At 38.7% G+C, this 24,817-nt stretch overlaps 1 protein-coding gene across 1 annotated transcript; it reads right to left on the bottom strand.

Moving 5' to 3' along the window:
- Positions 1-5,007: 5,007 nt before the first annotated feature.
- NDPK1 (nucleoside diphosphate kinase) lies at positions 5,008-6,540 on the bottom strand. Its single transcript, XM_078584499.1, has 4 exons — positions 6,410-6,540; positions 6,255-6,303; positions 5,939-6,170; positions 5,008-5,281 (listed from the first exon to the last, which is right to left on the bottom strand). The coding sequence occupies exons 1-4, from the start codon at positions 6,458-6,460 to the stop codon at positions 5,167-5,169; spliced, it is 447 nt and encodes a 148-aa protein (XP_078440625.1). The 5' UTR covers positions 6,461-6,540; the 3' UTR covers positions 5,008-5,166.
- Positions 6,541-24,817: the final 18,277 nt, after the last annotated feature.

A 24,817-nucleotide genomic window follows, 5' to 3' on the forward strand; every position in this document is an offset into this window, starting at 1 on the left:
TAAAAGAATAAATGAAAAATTATCTCCGAAGTACTTTGGCCCTTTTCGAGTTTTAGAAAGAGTGGGACCTGTAGCCTATAAGTTGGAATTGCCGGACGGCTGCTCTATCCATCCTGTTTTCCATATATCGAAACTGCGGAAAGCTCTGGGCTCAGGCACGCAAATTCAAGTACTTCCCCCAACATTTACCGATAACTTGGAGTGGCCAGTATATCCAGCAGAGGTTGTAACTGCCAGGAAACGGAACGGTATCGTGGAAGTTTTGATCAAATGGGCAGGACTTCCAGATGAAGATGCTTCATGGGAACCCCTTCGGAATCAATTTCCAGATTTTCACCTTGGGGACAAGGTGATAGTCGATGAGGGGGGAAATGATACGATACCCATAAAAGTATATGAAAGGAGGAAGAGGAATAGGCGGTAGGGAAGTGGGCCAGCTGGAGCTGAGCTGGCCAAATAACCACCTTCTTGAGAGTTGGTTAGTTAGGAAATAAATGAGTATAAATAAGTAGGCAAGGGAACAAGAAGGGGCACGGAGTATTTCGACTTTTCTTGAGCATGGGGTCGGGAGTATCGGAGCTGCATTCGGCGAGAGGTCTCTCTGGCGTGCTTGAAGGGGGAAGATCGAAGGCGCCGTGGGTATTCTACACGACGGGAGCAAGGAGCGCGAGACAATTTGTGAGTCCATTCTTACTAGAATTTTACCATTCGATACAGTATTGTATCACCGTCCCGATCCAATCATTACTGATGTATTTGACGAATCAAATACATGGTATTATTAATTAATTGAGAATATTAATTGATAGTTGAATTAAAAAAAATTGTACAAGAATTTATTTTCTTTTCAAATGTTTGGCCCAACTAATTAGTGGATAGACTTAAGCTGACTTGTCGAAGTCGACTTCGGTTTTAAATTTCTCAATTTTTCTCCTTTATCAATCGCGTCTGTGCTTATCTTATTTCCAAACAGCAGCATACACATACCATCATGTTTTTTTTATCCTCGTATTTTAACTTTGTGGTTCATTTGTCTCAAAATCAGTGATTATTTTTTGACAGCTCTATCTTGGATTGCTGGTCTTCGTTGGGTACATTCTGTTTGACACACAGCTGATCATCGAACGCGCCCGCTCTGGATCTTTTGACTATGTGGGAGATGCCCTGAAAACCTACACCAATCTTGTTGCCGTCTTCGTTCGGGTCCTCATCATCTTGGTAAGAGAAAGAGATAGACATGGATAGATGGATAATTATAAAGGATTGAATGCACATAGAGTGATAGAAACTGTTATGGATAAATGAATAATTCACTCGGTATGGTTCTGGTATACTAGATGGATAAAGTGAGGGAAATAAAGATTGAAGCAGACACATAGAAAAGAATGGGATAGATAGATTTGCAATATGATGATTGGATAGGGAGAGATATTTGGATTTGAGAGGAGGGATTAACTTGGCTTGTAGCTGACTGGTTTTCGTTTGTTTCTATGCTTGGAACGGCAGTTGAAGAACGGGGCAGAGAAGGAGAAGAAGAAGCAGAAGAGGAGATCTCATGATTCCTAAGCATGTAAGGATTCCATCATTCACACTTAGCAACATAGGCCTCTTATGAACTCACCGTGTAAACATGCCTTTACTTTTTTTAGTTTTAAAACTGTGTATTTTACTCACTAAGTTGACAACTACTTCTCAAAAGTTTCCTGCAGTTAATTAAGCTTTGAAAATTTCTTACAGTTTTATGTTATTGTGAGGAAAACCCATTTCACTAGATTGTTTATACCTTATAATCGGTTACTTGAATGGGTCATGACATTATTTTTTCCATTTTGATGATATATGACTAACACCTTGAATTTTTATTTTCACCTTCAAAATTAAGAGAATGAAGAAATAACTCTAAATTTTGACTCAAATCCATGAAACAAAAAATGATGAAAGTTATACGCCTTAGCCTTATTGAAAATGATTGATTGCTATGTTGAAAATGAGTCAGGTTTAGCATTGCTCATACCAAGTATATGATGTATGTTATCAACATCTCTCCCTTAATAACCAGGTTAACTTGGATTTTATATCATGAATAATCTGGTTGATGACAGTTTGCTTCAGTGGAACATGAGAAAACTGATTGCATTACTGTTAGTTAATCTTCAGGACAGAGTGTAAGAAGTGAGAAGATTCTTCAATGAAGAAAAGTAGCCAGTAGATTCAAATGATTTGAATGAGCAGCTTTTTGGTAACTGGTCCCAAGTTCATTTCAAATGATTCAATCAACTCATTCAGCTTATTGATTTTTGTTCACATATATTTCCCCAGGATAAGGGAATCATCTACTTATAGTAAGGGAATTACACTCTCACCAAACCACTTGACATAAACAGACTGATCAGATGCAGTGCAATTCAAGCATAAATTAATTTGTTTCTGTACACTTCCTAGGGAGCTTTTTGAAGGCCATACAAGCTCTTCGTCAATTCGTAATAAAATTTAATTTACCCTTGATTTTGAGACGTTCTAGTGCTATATATAGCTCCTCCAAGTCATCATGAAGAAAGTCCATCTTCACTACTATTTGTCCAAATCAAAGTATAGTTAGGTTCAGACCTTGATTGATAATCTAAAACAATATATGTAGCAGAATAAAGGACTTGAATTAACATTTAATGTTACAAAACCGAAAAAGATCTAAGAACCTTTTGCATCATTGAATCTAAGAATAATTGATTACTTGAACAAGCCTTTGGTGTCTGGCCTGTAAATGTATCCATGTGGTTCTTGGAATATTGAATATCCTAGAAATTTTTCTCAAAAATCACCATTATGGAGTTGAGAAAATATATTCTCGACATTCCAATGATGGTGACCAAGAAGGTAGTCCAGAAAAAAACGAGGGGCCTCCCTTGGGAAACTTTAATAGTTGTATTCTCAAAAGATGATTTGTCCTTGTATACTGAAGGAGGTTTTTTTCTTAAAACCTAATTTATGTATAGCGTAGAGTGCGACCCTCTCGCGCCATCCACTGGTCTAGCTTTAACTTTTTATTAGCTTACCCAATAAGTTTAACTATAAAAAATATATAGATTAATTAATCACAAATAGATTAAACTCAAGTAGTAGTTTTAGTTCCAAGCATGCGATGCTATGCACATGCTCCAGAGGATACACATGAATTTATCTAACTAATTTGGTGGAGCTTTCTTGTTATCCCTTAATGTGGTCATGTCATCCTTTATTCTTAGGGCTCTCCTTGGATGACTTAGGGCATGGTTGACTATCAAATCCTAATTCATCAACCAAGTCAGGACTGATGTCTAAGAAAATCAGAGTACCCTTTCTATGAGATTTCAACTACCTTGGCAAAGGATTTCATTGCATCATAGTCTTAGAGTTTGTGGAGTAAGGGGAACTAGTGTAGATGGCCTAGTAGGAGGACGTGATTATATGGAGAGGGAGAGAGTCTAGTGGGTTTGCATAGGTGTAGGGTGTGACAAGCTATTGGGGGAGATTCTCGTATGGTTTTAGGGGAGCCGGCTCAACCAACAGAATACCAAGTGGGGATAGGTTAGATGGAACCTCTCATAACATGTTTTTTTTAGTTATAGATCAAATATATCATGTCGATTGATATGAAACCCAAATGATTCACATATCTGAAAACTGTAAAAAAAAAATTACAAGTGCATATTTGATTGCTAGAAATCTGTTAAGGAAACTGTAAAAAAACTGTAGAGGGAAAAACCCAAAGCTTAAGTGGTGAAAAGAGAAACCACAAGAATAAGTGCTAGCAGCATAATAAGAACATGAATAAGGGTAAGGAAGTAGAAAATGATTAGTCCAACGAGAGCACAGTTTTGGTACAATGTGATGAATATTTGATTCTTTCCACCAAAAATGAGATCTTTTCTTTTGAATAATGTGAGAGACACATGGTTTGTTTATATAAAGCTGGGCAATAAAGGAATGCCAGACATCATTCAATGATTTGGAAGATATCCTCGTCAAGATATCATTATTCATTTGTTGGAACATGTGTGCAGATGTTTTATTAACATTCTTAAGATAATAATGATTTACATTGGTCTATGTTTGCAAAAACTTTCTAATTGCTAACACGAGTGCAAAAATGTTGAAGAAATCTCCTCATGGGGACCTTATTAGTTTTGAGGAATAGTACTTAACAAGCAAATGAGGATATTATTCCATTGATAATCGGTGTATTTTCCTGAAGGAGCCTTCTCCTGTACATATATACAAATATCTAAGATAAAAGTTGGAAGTATATCACTGAATTGATGAGAGACCAATAAGATTACACCAAAAAAATTTGGGATATCTGTTCTTGGTGTTTAGAGATGTAAATTATTAAAAGAATTCAGTACCATTATAATATTTTAAGAGGGAACTTTGGTGAAGAAAATTACAAATTTCATTATGCCTATTCTTTGTGTTCAATTGATCAAATAATCATGAATGAAGAATTGGTCAATATAATTTCTCCCTGAGCAATTGGAAACGACGACCAATTTGGTAATCACCCTTTTAAATTGGTTCTATTAGTATGGAGTCAAGATAATATATACCCTAGTACAATGGGAGATTTTGAAAAGTGATTGAAAATATTTTTCTGTGCACCAAACTCATAATACTTTATTAAGCTCTTTCATGAAAACATTGTACAGTGGCAAATAATTAAATGATTTGAAATTAGTCCTCGTAAATGTTTTAATTGTAACTGTAAATTAATTACTAATAATTTCAACTTTCCTGGGTGAACGCCTACATAGCTATCGAAAATTTACTAAGATCGTAAATTAACTAGTATTCATTAATACCCATTAGGTTACTCTGAAAGGGATGGATTGTTGGAACAGTGCCTTGTATTTACAATTTGTTGTAGTCATAGCAAATATGAAAACCTGATTGTAGATGAATGAATTATTGTATATTTAAACATTTTAGTAAATATTCATAACTACTTTCGCCATCCGCCATAATTAACAACAATTATGTTTCAAATCCAACAACAAACGTGCAGGATAAATACTATTTCAAATCCAACAACAAAATTCAAGTTTATTATGAAAGTAGAAAAGAGAGCTTGGGATCAGATCAAATTGATAAAAGACTCATCAGTATATGGTCGTCGACCGTTGGATCATCAGCCTACTCATAGATCCAAGGGTGGAGGCTGCTCTGCCAGTTGGCAGGGCCATCAGGGAACCACAGAGCAATCTCCTTTCTAGCACTTTCAATAGAATCACTACCATGAATCACGTTCCTGAAAAAAAAATTCTACTTATCAGACACTAGGCAGAGTAATAATTACATTTTATCGCAGAAAAGAATCCAACACTTAAAGAAATTAATTAAAAAATTACGATGAGCACAATAATAGAATGAATAATAAATCAGAATGATCATCATACAAAATACCTCAATATCTCTCGATATGTGTTCATCCCCCACGGTAGTAAAATTTGAGATGCGAATGGGACCAAATTAGAAGCAAACCCCTTATTTTTGCAGTGATTAAAATGTTGATCAACTATTAGTCATGCCATAGTTATGACGAAGATCTTTATTATATTGTTACATCACAATTGTAGAATAACATGACGGTATCAACTAGAAAAGCAGATATTTCAAAAGAAGCTAATGGTGTCAAAAGAATTGTAACACAACACAAAATTTCCAAAATTTCTCACTCACGGATCTTGCAATCGCTGATAATAGTATTTCAAACATTGAAAACGTTAAAAGAAGCATAGTATTCAGAAGGGCAAAAATCATCATTACGAAGGTAAAATAATTCAAAGATATCAAATTATGTCACTTATGGATCTCAGAAACGATTATCGATGATTCAAAAATTGATGGAATTAAGAGAAATCTCGAAAAATTGATTAAAATATGCTTAACGATGAATATCAAATACCTGCCGATCTCGACAGCGAAGTCGCCGCGGATGGTGCCCGGAGCGGACTCCGAGGGATTCGTGGCTCCGATGATCTTGCGGCCGGTGGATACGACGTTCTTCCCTTCCCAGATCATGGCGACCACCGGGCCAGAAATGATGTACTCAACAAGCCCCGGGAAGAAGGGCTTGGCGGACAGATCCTCATAATGCTTCTCCGCAAAGGACCTCTCCACGATCTGAAGCTTCAGACCTAGCGCAAGCAAGAAACATAACAAAAATGCATATATAGATACGTTCCAGAAATAAATCAAAAGAGTGGAAATTCCAGATTAACCTTTCAGTGCGAATCCCTTCTTCTCGAATCGGCTGATGATCTCGCCAACCTAACCACGGAATTCGTGGAAATCAGACCAAAAATACCAAAAAAGACACCGATTTGCTACGTTTTGCATCCACGTATAAACAAATCTAGAATATACGAGTACGTACCAGGCCTCGCTGGACGCCATCGGGCTTGATCATGATGAATGTCTGCTCCATTGCGCCGCTTCTCCCCAATCTCAGTCAGACGATTTTTCCCAAACCCTAATTTCATTGAAGAAATGGAGCTCCTATTTATAGGCACAGAAGATTATTGGGCTTCCCTTAATGGAGACAGCTGCCCATTGTCAACGGTCATTTTTTTGAAAGAACACACATTTACATTTTTTAATGTAAATTCCCTGGAATGTAATGTAATGTTCTCTCTCTTTTCTAGGGAGTTTTGGCATTGGTTCATCTCTCTTGGTATCCTTGAACTAGGGTTCAATGTCCATGATTATAAGAAACAAGTCGTCGTCGTCTTCGTCATCTGGCCAAATCTAAATAATGATGCTACTTTGAACTGGTTATTGGCACAAGCCTGGTGGGGTTAAGTTGTATATGGTAGAGAAAACTAGTCAATCTTGCCTAGATTAGACGAACCAGTTGTGATTGTATGTATCATTCGTCCAGTTCTAGATGATGACACTGACGTGAACTAGTGTTTTACACAAGCCTGGTGAGGTTAGGCTGTATGGTAGAGAACGCAAGTCAACCCTGCCTTGAGTGGAAGAACAATTTGTCCTTGTATTCATCACTCGTGCACATCTAGGTGATGACAGTATCTTGAAATAGTGTTTGGCACAAGCCTAGTAGTGGGTTCAGGTTGTATGGTAGAGAAAGCAATTCAATCGATCCAAGAACTTGTCGCCGTTGTCTTTATCATTCACCCACATCTAGATCATGGCACTACCTTGAACTAGTGTTTCGTACAATTACAAGTTTGTATGGTGGAGAAAGCAATTGAAGCCTGCCTAGAGTAGACACGACTGAAGTTCTAGTTCAAGGTAGTTGGGTCAACAAAACTTGATCCCAGGTTAACCATACATACACTGGAACAGTGGTAGGGTTGGTTGATATGGATGGGATGTTGAGATGATTCAAACAAAAATTGTCCCAACCACCAACCTGCCATCTTGGGTGGGGTTGGGTAATCAATTATTGTTTATTGGACAACCCAAAACAACACCTAACCTGCCTTAGTAGATGAATGTTATTAAATTTGAGTTTATAGCTTCAAATTGGCCATACGGCCAACATTTACATCAAACATTTCAAAATGTTATAAATATATTCAGGCTCATTATAAATTATAAAGCTAACTTGTCTATATAAATCATGTCATAAATTTGCTTTATTAAAGCGAACTTGGAAAAAGGTGCTCAAAATTATGGACTCATGAGAGGTTAATTTATATTTGTGTCAAATATTTCACAAATGGGCCTTGTTATAGCTCTATCAAGAAATGGATAACGAAATACTTCTAGTAATTGAAAAAAAGGCTTTTTATGAATAAGAAGTAACTAATAAAGTGTATAGCTTTCTTTTGTCAGAAATAGGTGTGGGTTATGGCCATCTCAAAGGTTGTGCTTATATATTGATCCAGCCATGCCCTAGAAGCCATCTAGGGGGGTTTTATATATTTAAGGTGGCATGTTTATAAGATGTTATAGGTGTGGAGTGAGTTTAAATATCCCAATTACACCAACTGGTCCACGCACATGACATAAAGGAAAAAAAGATAAAATAGTGATACCACTATAGGTAATGGACGAGGCCTCATGTGCCTCCACCTCATTCTTGTCCCTTAGATTTGGTGATGCATGGAGGAGGTATCATCATAGAGGTGAGCAAAGGGTACACCATTTAGGCGAGATGATGTGCATGCCCGCCTCTTCTACACCATGCAATACACCACTCACGAGGACCATCTGGTGCAAGGATGCAGCAAATGCAGAGAGCTGGCAAGGTGAGTCTCTCGACACAATGGCAGTTGTGGGCCTCTTAAAGAAGATTTTGCTTTGTAGTATAAAGGGAAACGGGTTGCGAGAGCATACCACAGTTGGGAAGTACATATGAAGTTTGGTTCCCCTTTCACAATTGGTGATGAACGCTAGTCAGGCGCGCACGACACCACCAGATATCCTGCCATACCCTCTAGAGAAGCCATTGGGAGCATGAGCCTACATGTAGCATATCGACCGAGAACCGTGAGTCTGATTCTATGATGATACTGTGAAGGTTGCACTCCTCACAAAGGAGCAAGCCATCACATATTGCCATCGTCTGAACTCCATAGGAATTCCAGGTATTATGTCTTTTGGTAGATATATTTTCTTATCTAGGTTGCTCTGTGTTTATTTCTTTATTAACTCGTATGGTTTAAACAAAAAGATAAAATTGAACTTAAATATATGCTTAATCATTGTTTAACCATTGCAAAAATGTGTTGGAAAATCATGACATGATAACAGTTTAACCTTGATTTTTTTTAGCATCTCTTTTAGATATTTATGTCATATATAATGATTCTAAACATGAACAAAACTATTTGGTGTACCACCTCATGGTTTTGTCTCAACTTAACTTCATCAGTTTCTCTTGTATAGCTTGATCCATTACTTTTCCTATTGAGAAATATTGTGCATGGACTCTCTATCCTTGGAATAATCTGGTAGATCACTCAAAGTCCATGATGAAGTGGTCATTGTAAACCAAACGAAGAATGTGGATAAATTCTTCTTAGCTTGCGCCATGGGCATGTCCAAAAGTAGGAAGGAAAAACCTCCCATAGCAATGACAAAGGGCATGGAAATAGTTGAGGGGAAGGAAATGGTGGTCGTAGAAAGGAAAAAAAATAAAAAATATAATAACATCAATAAATAAATTGAATATATTTGGTTTTCATAATACTATAAATAAATTTCATCATTTTACTTACTTACTACATCAATTCTATAAAAGTATTAATCCTTAAAAATGATGTATTTGGCATCTGAAAAGTTAACATTTAGGTGTGTAACCTAGTCGACATTTTAATTCTGAGACTTATGCAAAAAGTATATAATAACCCTAATTCACTTATTGCTTTAGTAATTGGTGAGTAAGGGGTCAAACCACATAAAAGGTTAGTGATTAAGATTGATTTTTAAAGAATTATATGATTAAGAAAGTGGTTAAGATGAGAGAGCGTGAAAGAAAAGATATCTAAATGTATATTAATGTTTTAAAGCAAAAATGTGATAATTATAATTTCGTAATTCCTACTCATAGGTATTAAGAACATATAATAGAGCCTATGATTATACTAAAATTATCAAATGATGACTGGATGAGTGAAATTTTTTTATTATAATGAGAAACCCTAATTAGGGATTTCATATGAAAACCTAATTAGGAAAGGATATTATAAGCTTTTAATCCTTACTCATAGGGTTTAATAATCTATAACAGAGGGTGAATTGATATGATAATGTGGAATGGATTGAAAGATGGGGGAAATTAAAATAAAAATCCTAATTAAGTTTTTGAGACTTGCCTCTTCCTTTGGTGATGCTCCCAAGCATTAATCTCCTTTCATGGGCTTGTATATAGCGTCCGGTGCCTTGGCGTGTTCCAATAGACACAAAGATAGATCAAGAGAGGGAGGAAACTCACTTTAGAAAGAAGAGAAACCCAAAATTGGCACTCCAAAGACTTTGTTTCACAAGGTCCCCCAAATGGGGAAAGACAAAAAGAGTACACAAAATTTTTGGACCTCTACACCTTTATTTATGAGAAGAGAGGAAATTGCCAAAACAATTTCAGCCACAAATTCCTCAGGAATAAGGAGTTATAACCATTTGAAAATTGCCTTAATTTCTGCTTTTTAGGCATTTTTATGATTTTTTGTAGACTTTAAGGCCATTTTATCAATTTTAATCATTGGGGGTAGTGTTTGCCCGTCCCGATACCAGTATCGGATTACGGTATTAGGACGGATGCTGTATCGGATACCGAAAATCAAATTTTTGGTATCCGTTTTTTCTGATATCCTGATATCGGTTAATGATATCGGATATTGGTTGCCACACTACCGACATCCGATATCGATATCCATCTCGATGTCGTCATCCGCCTCTGTCTCAGGGGGGAGGATGACAATATCAGAAATTGGTGTTTGATATCGGATTCCAATTCCAACTTGAAAGGGTTGTATAAAAATTTAATTTAATGATTATCAAGCAGCCATTAGACAAGTCAACGTGCGGAAGAGGTTCGATGGGAGCTTTTTATTTTAATGAGGGGCACGTTTAATATATACGGCTTGAACTTTTTTTTCCTTCCATATAGGATAACAGCAGTATTCCAAGTTTCACATCAAACTTTTAATCCTTTATCCCATATGGAAGAAAACAGAAAATTCGGGCGGTATTAATTGGATGAAGTATTGACATATTATATATATTTTTATATAAATGGCTTAAAGTATACCATATACTTATAAATATATTGCTAGATCATTTAATTAATATTATACCTTGTTTAATATATATAGAGCATGATTTTTGCTTTCTTCAATATGGGATAACGGGATTCGAAGTCTAATGTAAACTCCGAATCCCGTTATCCCATATGTAAGAAAGTAAAAAACTTACTGTATAAATTTACCGGGGTTAAAAATATAACAAAATTGTATGGCCTTGGATGTATTTAAATCATTGAAAATGATGATTAATATTGTTTTTTTTTTGTTGATACCAGATATCAATATCCGGATACCGGTTTCGATATCCAGATATCGGTTGTACGATATTAGATATCGGACGGATATCGGTTGGACAAACATTAATTGGGGGTCATTGGATGAGTCGACTCAATTGCGAGTCTTCTTCCAGCCGTCACATGTTTCGTGCTTCAATCAGATGGTTTTTCGCCCGTCAGATGCGATGGACACTAGGTCCATTGCTTAGGATCGTGCCATGTGTCCCTAGAAAGATCCTGCACAAAAAGACAAAATAGAAGGTAAGCTCACCTCCCATCTTACCTGATTGCGATTGAACGATCCCGATGATGCCACATCACTTTTCCTTGTGAAAAGATTAATCCCATATATTTTAATGATAAATCCAAATTTATGGTTTAAATGTCATTGCTTTAATTGAGACAACCAGAAATGATGTAATGCGATGGCCGGGATTGAGCGACTCATGCTATACCACATGGGAACAAACGTGGAAAATGATGCAGCGGGTGAAATGATGCATATGTTTGAAAGTCAACGAGTAAGTCCGTCGGAATTCGGGTGACCTGAGACATAGCCAAATGATGACATGGGAAGGTCTTGGCACGGATGAGCTCCCAAATAATCCACGTGATCAGCTCGAAGGCTGATGGAGAGGGGTATGTTCTTAGTCCAAGAGCGTCCGCATTGTCATCGTAAACAAGCGGGTCTGACACTGTCAAAGAAATGTCCTAATACCTAAAAATGACTAACCCTATAACACGTATAAATTCTCTCGGGGCAGTGGAGCAATCTAAGACTGGCACTAGAAGACATAATAATATTGCAAAGTAAGGGGGAAGAGGACGAAACATGTAGGATCGGGCCCAGGCGTCCGTGGTGGCTACGACCGTCATGAAAGACCCTAGAAAATCTGGGACAAAGGTGCCTCTCAACGCCCATTTTTACGGAGACGGCACAATGGTGACTCCGCGGTTGACCTTTCATTGGGGGAAGGACCGGATTCCTGGTGGGCCCAATCTGAGTGGGTTGATCAAAGCCTCCTAGACGGGTTGGAGGAGTCAGCTAGAGTCAAGACGGCTGGGGGTGAGCACCCACGACCACCCATCCCCAATATGATGGTGGGGCAGTATTGGCATCGTCAGGGAGCTTGCACTAGTGCAGATACTGAACATCTACAGGAGAGCTGGAGTAAGTTGACCCACGTGTCAGGTTGACTGCATCATAGAAGAGAGAATTCAATGGCGGTCGATGTGAGTTGTGGGAGAGGGGCACGCGAAGGTCTGCTAACAGCATGGGGGATGGGGACGTCGAGAACATCTACCGAGGGAATAGATAGCCCATAGTTGACTTCGAATGATGCTCCACGCCGGGTTGGAGAAGCTATAGAGGTAGGAAGAAGGATTTCACTGCTGGAGTTGCTCTTTGGAGTCACTGTCATGGTAGGAGTCTTGGTTTACACCCTTGAAGGATTTCAAGGATGCTTCTTCTAGCAGTGGGAAGGGGAAACCTGACGGTGCAACACCGACGGTTTCTCCCTACAGACTTCTGAGTAACGAACAACACAAGACTCATATTTTTTCTTCAAAACAACAAAGTCGATGACAAGTCGAGGGCCTCCCCCTTTATTTTATAGTGAAAGCCCTAATGGGCTCCATGAGGGGGAGACACTAAGTGGGCTTCCCCCCTAAAGGATCCTTCAAGGGGAAGAAGCAATGCATGGGCTTCCCCCCTCAAGGGTGTAAACCAAAAGTATAAAGACACAAAAAACTCAAATGGGGGAGGCCCGAAAACACGCAGGAGGGGGCCTCCCTACAGCCAAAGGGGTGGAGAAATAAAAACAAAACGACGTGAAGAGGAGGACCATACACGTGAAGGACCTTCATAAAACCATAAGACAACCCAAACATGAAATAAACGATGCGAATGCGGTTTCTCAAACCTGGTAGGAATGCAGTTTTTGGTGTAAATTAAATGTGGTTGTCCTCCATGTCCTCAAACATGGAGGACAACTCAGGTTCTTCACATCAGTTCGCGCTCCACAATGTGGCTGATTATGAGTTTGGGCGTGCTTGACGGGATGGTCCTCCATCAAAAAATATGTATGAAAATTTCCACTTACATACTTTATAATTAATATAGGACTAGTAAGGAGTCGATCCATAAAGAGGCAGAAATTTATTTTCAAATATTTTCTCAAGCTTGGAATGAAGGAAATGGGTTTAAAAGTGAGAAATATAATTTATGGGATTTTTCTAGATTTTTAGTTAATTTATATAATTTCCTATGATTTTAATTGAAGCAAAAATATGTTTAGAATTTAATTCACACCAAAAATATTAGAAATATTAAAAACAAGAGTTAGAGATTTTGTAAGAATTTTTTTAGATGTTAAAATCACTAGAAATTGACTAGATTAATTTTGGGGATTTTTCATATTTTTTTGGAATTTGTAAATGCAGAAAATATTTTTTCTGAAAATTTTCTATTTTTCCTATTTTTTAAAATTAAATAGTAAAAATTATAAATTTACCTTTTCTGGTGCGTCGACGGCAGTAGTGGTGGAGTGGCAGCCTCGTAGGCAGCATGCATTTGTGGGGACAACGGTGGTGGTGGCAGCGGTGGAGTCATTTGGGCGTTTGGGTCGGTGGTGTTGGGTTCTAAGGCCTTGATCTGGATGAATAAATGAAAACGATTCGCAACGGAAGACTTGAACGAATCGAACAACATCAACAAAAACATTAAACGAAGTACCTTTCCACGGATTACATCCGTGATTTCTTGGATCCCGAAGTGAGCCGAGTCGAGCTGCTCACGTGTGTAGCCTCTAGATGTATCCACGCGGTGGTCGGCACGTTGGATCTCCTCCTTCTCGTTGACGAGCCTTGTTCTTTCTCTGTCGGCGTCGTTACATCGACCCAATCACATCAGGGAGGGAGAGGGGGTGTTGGAAGATTAGAGAAGAAGGGGAAAGGCCCCTGAACAGTTCTGGCATGGGTGAATTTCGTTCAAGGCCTTCCCCTATTTATACTAAGTGGGTATTTTTCATAAAAACCCCCAAGACTTAAGTGTATCTTCCAACATCCAAAAGACCATTTGCGTGTGACCCTCTAGGCCCATGTATCAGTCTAGTTAACGACTCCAGCGGCCCAATAACCTTTATTGGCCTTCTAAATTAATTAACTATATCATCATATAGATTAATTAATGTTGGATCAATTTAACCCAATCGATAGATCAAGTCGCTGACACGTGGGGTGCCAAGCTACACCTCATGTCCTAGAAGATACAAAAGAGTGTGTATCGACTCACTCATAGAACTTGTTCGTCATTAGTTACCATGTATATATAGTCCCTCATCCACTTGATGCTCCTTGGACGAGTTAGGGTATGGTCAACTGTCAAACCCTAATCGATCATTCGAGTTAGTACTGATGCATTCAGAAATCATTGGAGAACTCTTCTCCGACATTTCACTGCCTTGGCCAAGGACTTCATCACATCATCTTCCTTGAGCTGTCACCTCTTAGACCAAGGGTGGACAATCCCATCTTGACCACTCAATCGTCTTCGTGAACTTCTTGATGTACCTGAACTAAGACAGTTTAGAATCCCATGATTAGAGACTCGTTTGCCGTAGCCAAAGTACAACCGTCCGTCCACAAGACGTCTTTGGTGTCTCAGGTCTAAGGACCACTTACACAATCGTGACGTGAATCAACCTGATTGACAATTCAGTATAATACCATTCAGGGATTCGTACGGATCAATTCAGTGAACTCTTTCTACTAAAGAGCACCCACTATCTATCCTTAGTGTCGGCACACTAATGGCTACGAGACCGGCCATACTCATCATATGAGTGAGGCTAGATAGTGCTATTCTATCCCGATACTTCGATGTCCTTCTCGTGTATCCTTTGAATAGGAATGTTTAGAACACATGCTTAAAGACTAGTGATCTCCGTATTACGATCTCATCGTAATTCACTAAGTTCGATCATGTATTCATGGACTTCATTATACGCATCACACGTGCACTATAATGAATATGTTCCATTAATGAATATGGAACGAGATGTGGAATGTGTGATTGGCTTGCCGGCCACATATATTTCCATCAGTGGGCGCATTAGATTTATAACAACAATAAAAATACATGCATAATTTTTCCTCCATCAATGATCCCATGGGCCTTGAACCAAATCTAGAGTAGGCAAATTTATAAAAATAACAGGTGCACATTTGGAGCTTCTTAATTTGGAGTTGAGAGTCAATTAGATTACCCCAGCGGGAGGTGCTAAAAATAAATAAAAGCAAACTACCACCCTGAGTAATCCAATCACATAATGCATGGAGCTGAATGCTACATGTACTAAAATTATGGAAGAATATTTCTAATTCATTTTTTGATGTGCCATGTACCAGTATAAGCATAATGTGTCCATTAGACTCAGCCCATTTGTGTTGAGTATGCTTTGCATGGATAAGAAAAATAATGAAACAGATCAACCAAAGATGGGCGATACCAAAAGCATGAACTAAATACATAGTAGGGAAGAGTTACACGAATATATGGGCACATCGTTAGAGCTTCTTAACTTAGTATATAAAGTGAAGTAGATCTCCCTAAAAAACCTCGAGACTACACTTTGATGGATAATAAAAAAATCCAGAGCTATCGAATAAGATAATGAGTACTCAATTATGAAATAATATTACCAAAGTCGGGTACTTACCAATATGTTTGTTGAATCCAATTCATTGCCATGTAGTACGCTTGGGTGGAGAAAGAAACAACGAAATACATCACCAAGCGATAGATGATCTCAAAATCATAGATCAAGATCTACATTAGGCATAGTTATAACGAAGTAAAGCCACCCCTTGGGAGTTTAGAATCAAGTGAATTTTATTAAATTTGCACATCTGATGCGCATTATCTAACCTTTTAATGTATCCAACTAAATGACAGTTATTTTAAAGTATTGCCAATTCTTTTAGGGTTCCCCAGTGAACCTAAATGCAACATGAAATTATGCATATTCTAAGGCCATTTTTGGGATCATTTTATTTATATAATCTTCAATTTATCTGAAGTTTTGTCTCATGCATTAAATTAGTATTTGGTTACAAAAATAAATTTTAATGTAGTTTCTGCATAAATTAGTATTATAATTATTTTCATACTAAATTAGCTTTAAAAATATTAATGGTTAAGTTCTTTCTGATAGTTGTTATATATTTTCTGGGACAAAAATTAAATAAAAGAAGTAAAAAATTGGGGTTGAGCTAAGCACCAGTAGTGACAACACTCAAGCCGGCCACACTCAAGCACCATCACCGATGAGTGTCGAAGTGATCCAACCCATCTATAGACTGCGAGTATTGTCGCACTAATGGAGACGCATCACGGCCCTCAAACACCTGCACAATCAAGCCTAGAATGAGCCCAAGGAGCCCATATGGTACACATATGGACATGGATACACACATGAGAGAGGAAGGGTTTAGTTAATGCAAAGGGGGTCCTTAGCAGACATTTCTATACTTGTTTTATTTCTCAATATTGTCGAAAAAATGGGATAATGCTCAACACACTGCTTTCAGCTCCGTGTCGGACCAAGCCAAGGAGATAAGAAATAGATCTCGGCCTAGTGGGATGTGATCTAAATAGAACTAGGAAGAAATAATGACCAGGCTTCGAGCCAACCACGCATGAAGCCCATGTCATATCACACCATTTTTAAGTGAGCAGATATAGCCTCAGCCTTCCGATGTTCTCATGGAAGATCGGACAACGAGGTCTATCTCGCACTATTAATCCTCTTTCTCTCTTTTGTTCAAGCTTGTGATTGGTCACAACTGCTGATGTGGATGGTGGGGCCAAGCAATAGATGGATCGAGATCGAGGGAGGGGTGACAGGGCCAATAACGTAGCAAAGATGAGTACAACATTAATGAATGGGTCCAAGGCTGTGACTTAATCACACTCGTTAAACCATTCTTATGGGGATCGAACAGTCAAGGAGTAAAGACGTCCTTCGTGGCCTCCAGCCGTCGACCCCCTTGACCTGGTGGCGAGTACAACCACCCACCATCATAAGATGTGACACATTTTCTATTTATAATATATTATAATCTATTATAATATATTAAAAATAGAAAATGTGTTTTTTCATCTCAGGATGAATTTTGGAACGAAAATTCATCCGAGGAGGACTGCACGGGACAAAAAATCGTCACGAGATTATTGGAGGGGATGGATTTTTTTGTTGTTGGACGATAAATCGTCCCGTCCTATGTCCGACATAAGCTTGGGGATGAAGGATGGGACGGTTTATCGTCCAACAACAAAAAATCCATCCCCTCCAATAATCTCGTGACGATTTTTTGTCCCGTGCAGTCCTCACCGGATGAATTTTCGTTCCGAAATTCGTCCTGAGATGAAAAAACACATTTTCTATTTTTAATATATTATAATAGATTATAATATATTATAAAATTTCCTACAGAGGCTACGTGGCAAAATCTCAACCGTCGGATGTGAATCCGGTAGTTTTCCATCCCCATTTGTCTGTCCCTCATCAGGAGACCTCCGGACGGACAATTTTTTATCCCACAGGACAAAAATTGTCCCGTCCGGTGGTCCCAGGATGAATTTGTCCCAAAATTTGTCCTTATCCTCAAACGGGATGATTTTTTCATCCTTAGACGATAAAATTGTCCCATCTGCATCCCAGATCTATAGACACAATTAACGCAGGAGATGTCCCTTGTCATGACATATCCCCAACATTAACTTCAGACCTAGGATCTGAGTGTCATTTAAAATTAGATTTGAATTCTATAGTCATTTAAAGTTTTCTCTTCCCTCCAAAACCTATTGTTAAGCCCCAACTAGGTGACATTCCCTGCCTAGAGTCCTGTGTGCTTATTGAGAGGGCATGTTTGCATTGGACTCATGATCTGTAATGACTGAGTTCTATTTAGTGCTATAACACAGTAAAGGTGGTGATGCCCAACCTGATCTATCAGGCCATCACCCTCGTAGTGGTGATACACTTTGGATGGTGCACGTGCCCGTTCGTACTTAGGCGCGACAGATCAGGCGAGGTCTGCGCGTGCTGGGCGCATAGACTAACAAGAGCACGTGCAGGGGCGCCAAGCACTACGTGGGAGCACCAAGCTCTACACGTGGGCGCGGGACGTGAAGGCTGGGTGCCGCGATGTAGTACGCGAAGTTGTGCCGGGAGCCGTGAAGCAGCCACATGGGCATCACGCGCATCTCGTGTGTGGAGCGCGGGGTGGGAGACATCTCGCCAAGAGACTAGGCTATTGGCACACAGTGAGTACCGTGACAACTTGGCCGCTTGGTGTCACCACGGGAAGCACTAGGCGTGCAGCGCCTAGCTTAGGGAGCTGAGCACGGCGGCGTCTGATCAGATCGAGTGAAAGGTGTTAGCGCGGGTACTATGGTGTGTGTGATCGCCTAGAGGCTGGGGTGGCATGTGTGATCACCACGCCCATGGGCACGCGGCGCGTGGACCCGGGCGCACCCGTGTTGCGGCGATGCCGACGTGCGCGCGGGGCTGCGGGCCTCAAGGTGCAATGGCACCCTACCAATGCGCGTGGTGCCTCGTCTCGTTACTTCGATATCAACCCTGGCCTTCCCCCACATAATGTTAATGACTACGATGTAACCTCTTATGATGTCAATGCAGTGACCCTCTTCCTCGACAGGGCTGCGTCCCCTCCCTTTCCTCTAACCCCTTCTATGCGATCTTAAGCTATTGCAAGAGACTTCCGCTACAAGAGATCAAGGCTGCTTAGTGTTCTACTCTAAGCACTAATGCCGGCACATGCCAGATTCGAGCAATTATCCTAGCGTAGGATTTGACTGCGTGACACCTATACATAGGCCAATGCAGTACTGAACTACTTGGTGATTTTTTCATTGGAATTGAACTTTTATTCTAAAGAAAGTTGTCCTTATCTCTTCTCTGCTGCCGCCGCCGCCGTTGAGAGGAGATCACAGTAGCCACCGCCAGCGCGTCAGCCGCATGGCATCGCCGCCACTACGTGCAAGGTCTGCCCACGCAGCCACCACGCACCGGGCCGCTCGCGCGGCCATCGCACGCTGGTCCCACCATCAACACGTCGACAACTTTTTGTGTCACCCCATCAACACTATGCTGGTGCTAAAAGTCCATTCTTCCCTCTTTGGTATTCTGCCTTATTTCCTCTAGTGTTTTCTCATGTGTCTTTCCACCGCCGTTGTACTTAGTAGAATAGGTGTGCATCTTCTCATTATCAACTGCTCGAGATATTAAATTTGGAGCTTTGTTTTCACCGTGGTGGTTGTAAGACATTCCTCCCGCCCTTGACCGAGTAAAGGGGCTGCATCATCAACATTTTCACCGGATTTAAATGATCGACAATTTATTGTGTTGATTTGTGGTCTGTTTTATTCATCCTTAGTTGATCGTTAGCCTATCCTACCCGCGTCAGTCCTAGTAATCTTACATCATCTTGTGTTTTTTAAGCATCCCCAATAATGCACACTAGAGGTTCAATTTTGGGGGCATATACTTGAAGCTCCAAAGGTGTAAGCATATTTTACTTTAAATTATGCTTACTATTTATTTATTTCAATGAATTTGTAATTACCCATACCTGGTTGGTACGTTTCATTATTTTTCGTCCCCACACGACCATATTGTACGCCAAGGTGTTGACTCCATGAAACAAAGTTTGCTTAAAATGGTAAGTGGCAGAAACCGTGCAAGAATACACAATTTTTTCAGATAATTTGTGTTTAGTTACCATGGTGCTGTTTACATCGTGTTTGGATAATCCAAGACTTTAGTGTTCTTTTAGTTATTTAGCACCCTTAACTATGGACCTAAGATTCAATTTGGTTTAGATCTATTTGGAGTGAAGTGAATGAACCCCAAATTGAAACTTAGGTGTGTACTCTAAGGGGTGCAAAAAAAACCAAAAAAGAACAATGACCCTAGATTAACCAGTCCCATACTACAAGCAACATAGTAGTATCTAAACACAAATTATGGAAGATTGTAGGTAATTCTTTTAGGCTTATGCCACTTTTAAGCAAAATGTATTTCTTCAAGCACCCTTTACACTACACATCTGAGTTTTCATTTAGGGTTGATCTACTCACTCGTAACAGTGCACACCATGTTTTGAAGAGCTCCTAAGGTATAAACATATTTTCCGATAATTGACCCTACTCTTGATTTAGTTCAATGACTTTGCGGTCCACCATGCGTGGTTGACGTGATTCATTATTTTTTTCTCCATGCAAGCATATTGCAACCCAAGGGGTTTGCTCCAAGGAAGACATTTTTCTTTAAATGGTATGTGGCTGAACCTAAAACAGGTTTATAGGTACCATTCTAGTTTTTATACAAGGAGACTAGTTAATTTGGGGTTGTCTTATGTTTTTTTTAAAAGCACCCCTTAGTGTGCGTACCTGACTTCCAATTTAGGGTTCATCAAGTTCACTCTACATAGATCCACCCAAAATTAAATCTCAGGTGTGGACTATAAGGGTGCTGATACAAAAGTTTGAAAACACTACAGCTCTCAATTATCCAAGCAGATGATGTTAGCAACATAATATCAATAAAACACAAATGATAAAGGATTATATATAATTCTTTTAGAAGATGATGTTAGAAACATAATATCAACGAAAAAAAATGATGAAGGATTATATATAATTCTTTTTGGGTCCTGCCACTTACCACTTTCACCAAAAAACGTTTCTTGGGGCCTACCCCTTTGGCATGCAGGATGTTCATGTGGAGAAGAAAAATAATGAAACATATCAATGAGGGTTGGGGAATCACAAACTCATTGAAATAAATCTAGAGTATCCATATATTATAGGAAAATACGGTTACAGTTATGACGCTTCTTAACTTGGCATTTAGAATCAAGTGGATACCCCTAAAATTGAACTATTGGTGTATAAAACATGTGCAAACAGTCAAACTTAGGATTATTTAATCATGTATTTTATCTAATTATATATTGTAAAATATTTCCAGTTATTTTAGGGCTCCCTCAATTATCATTTTAAGAACATGTGTCCCTAGAAGTCAGCCCCTTGGCCTTTCATGTACTCACATGGACAATAACAATTGCACAAAAATAAACCAATGATCTCAAAGTATACGAACCAAAGCAAAGTAGACATAGATTATATTAAAATATTCATACACCTTAAAATTAAACTCTTGGCATATAAAACGTGAGCAAACAGTCAAACTTAGGATTATCTAATCATATATTGTATAATATTTCCATTCATTTTAGGGCTCCCCACTTATCATTTTAAGAAATGTACAAAACAAACCAGAGTAGACATAAATTATATTAAAGTATTTGTACACCTTTGAAGATTCTTAATTCAGAATTTAGAGTGAAGTAGATCAACCCCAAATTCAATTTTATGTGCGCAGTGTAAGCAATGCTGAAAAAAAGCACAAACAAAAAATATGACCCTGGATTATCAATTCACATAATGTATCAATGAAATAATAGTTAAACACAAATGGTGTAAAAATGTTGCCAATTCTTTTAGGGGTTTGCCTCATAACTTTTAAGCATAATGTGTTTGTATGACCCACCCTTTTGCATGCAGTAAGCTTACATGGAGAATAAAAAAAACAAAACAATCAGTAAAAGATAGATGAAACAGAATCTTTGACCTAGTTATAGAATATCCAAACGTTATAGAAATTTTGGTTTGACCTTTGAAATTTCTGAACCTGACATTTAAAATTAATTTAGTGCCCTCAAATTGAACCTTTGGCATGCATTATGGGGGGGCAAAAAACATACAAGAAACCACTACCCTATAGAATTATCCAATCCCATATTGTATGCTAGTACACAATAGCTAGCTAAACAAGAATTATTGTATAATATTGGCAATTCTTGTAGGATCTCCACACTTACAATTTGAAGCTAAATGTGTCCCTTGGTGTGCAATATGCTCTCGGGGAGAAGGAAAAAAATAAAACACATCAACCAAGGATACGAATCCCAAACTCATTGAAATAAATTAAATGAAGGTAGAAAATATAGAAAAATATGGTTCACCTTTGGATCATCATAGCTAGTAACTCAGAGGGAAGTCAATGCCCCACAATTGAACTTCTGGTGCAATTATGAGGGGTTCTAGAAAAAACACAAGCAAACACAACAACCCAGGGGTATCCAATCAGATAATGTACAAAAGTAAATGATAGAATATATCACATTCTTTTAGGGTTCAAGTAAACTAAATCTAGAATAGGCACATATTATAGAAAGTATGAGTTCCCCTTTGAAGCTTATTCGTTCAGAATTTACAGTGAAGTAGATCAATACCAATTTAAATATCATGCTGTGCACTGTAACGGGTGCTGGAATAAAAAAAGAAAAATATGTAACACTACAACCCCAAATAAAAAGTTCACATAATGTAAGAATTTTGTGAATTCTATTTGGGTTCTACCACTTACAACATTTATCATAATGTGTGTGTGATACTTTCTTTTCGAGAACGCACCAGCGGCATGACCCAAAGAGACAATACTAACCTGGTTGCACGTGCGACCCTATAAATAAGGTTCGATTCCAACAAGAAAGGGAATCACCATTTTGAGACGTCGGGCAGCAGAAGCTGAGGCTGGAGTGGGAGATCAACTGCGACCAGAGAGGGGAGAGTGGGAACGGGGATTCCTATTTTCATGTCTATCTTCTATCTTCTTGTTTTTCTCTAATGATGGAACAACTCTTGTTATGCAACCTCGCTACACTCGTGGAATATTGAATCAAATTCTATTGTTGATCTGAAATCCTGGAAGGTTTCTTGATATCACTCTTTCTTGATACTGAATAGTATCAGTCTGTTGGAGACAATCCTGTGGCATGCAACATGCTTGGGTGGAGAAGTTGAAGACAACATAAAAAAATGAAAGATACAAAAGCATTAAACTAAATCCACATAAGGTTAAAATCAATGGAAAATATGGATACTGTTTTTGAGTTTGTTAACTCAACATTAGAGTGAAGTGAATCCTCTTTCCAATTGAAGCATATGGGTGCTTCTCTGCGTGCAATATGCTATGGTAAAAAAATGGAATATGCGTTGAATCTGGACTTTGGCTTGCAATATGCTTTGTGAGTAGAAAAACAGTGAAACACATCAACCAAAGATGGATGCTCCCAAAAGAATGACTGAAATAGGGCACATACTGCACATACGCTTCCATCGTAGTTACATCGGCCCGTTAGGATTACTCGTTGGATGATGACACCGTCGACGTTCCATACTGCTATCTCTTATCGGTACCGAGCCATCATACTCGGTGCCGACCAGACGACGTCCCCGACAACGTCTTACATCTCATTTCTTTCTTCTCTAATGATTTGAAGTGCAATGTATCTTTTAGAGCTAACGGGTTGGTATTCACTTACCATTTGAAGTAATGGCTAACACTATATTTTTTGCTTGAAGAAGATATATCCTTCCGTGGAGTGCGACCTGTCTCTTCGAGTCAAGCCCTTGGAATATCCTTCCATTTTGAAGAAAAATAGGCAAACACATCAAATGAAGAAGGATTAAAAAAATAATCTAGAGTTCACAAAAATTGTTGAAGATTATATGTAGACCTTTGGAGTCCCTATGTTGCCATTTGAAGAGAAACAGAACCTCTCCAATTCAGCCTCTAGCATACTCTATGACAGGTGCCAAATAAAGAGAAAGCAAACACATCAAACCAGGATTTCTTGTCAAAAAATGGGTGCAGCTAAATGCAATATAGAATTTTGTTGTAAACGAGTATTACGTTTTATTTTTGGGTTGCATCCCTTACCACTCAAAGTGAGACCTGTCTCTTTGAGTCGAGCACTTCATAGGCACTACACTCCCAAGAAGAAGAGAAAAAGGCAAACACATCAACGAAAGATGGTGGATTCCAAAACCATTGAACCTAATCTAGAGTTGAAAAGAATTGTTAAAGATTATAGGTAGACCTTTGGAGTGCCTTTTGTCAGGATTTGGACTGAAGGAAATCCCTTGTAATTCAATATCTAGCATGCACTCTGAGAGATGCTCAACAAAGAGCAAGCAAACACATTATGAAATAAACAATGAATGCTCAACAAGTCATGATTGTCTAGTCACATAATGAATGCAGCTAAATGCTTAGCTGGACTCACATTATGAAATAATGTTTCCACTGAATTTAGGATTCGTTCACTTTTCATTTGGCAACAAGTGTGTCAAATGATAAGCACTATGGTCACATGGACAAGAAAAAATTACAAACACAACAACCAAAGATGGGCGTAGACAGAAGCATGGAACTAAATCTAGAGTAGGCAAAATATATTAAAGTACATAGGCACACCTTTGAAGTTGCTTATCACTGCATGTAAGTTAAAAGCAGGTCCACTGGAATGGAACCTCTTGCCTGGACTAAGATGAGTTGTGGAATTAAGTGAGCGAACACATCGACTGGAATGGAACCTATAGGCAACTAAAATTATAGCGAAGTATAGACTAAGCAAGATGTACACCGTAATCATGGACGAAGAAATGACAATTTGTGATCTCCTACAACACCAGAGGCAATGCAAAAATATTGAAACTAATAACGGCATGTTGGGGGTTAATACAGAATGAACGAGACATACCAGGTTACTGCTTTTGTGATCTCCATACTTAAAAGCTTTTGTGACCTCCTACAACCCAAGAGACAACGGACCAATAGTGAAAACTAATGGCAACATGTC

Source organism: Wolffia australiana, chromosome 12, assembly GCF_029677425.1.
Source record: "Wolffia australiana isolate 7733 chromosome 12, ASM2967742v1".
In the NCBI taxonomy this organism is placed as follows: domain Eukaryota; kingdom Viridiplantae; phylum Streptophyta; class Magnoliopsida; order Alismatales; family Araceae; genus Wolffia; species Wolffia australiana.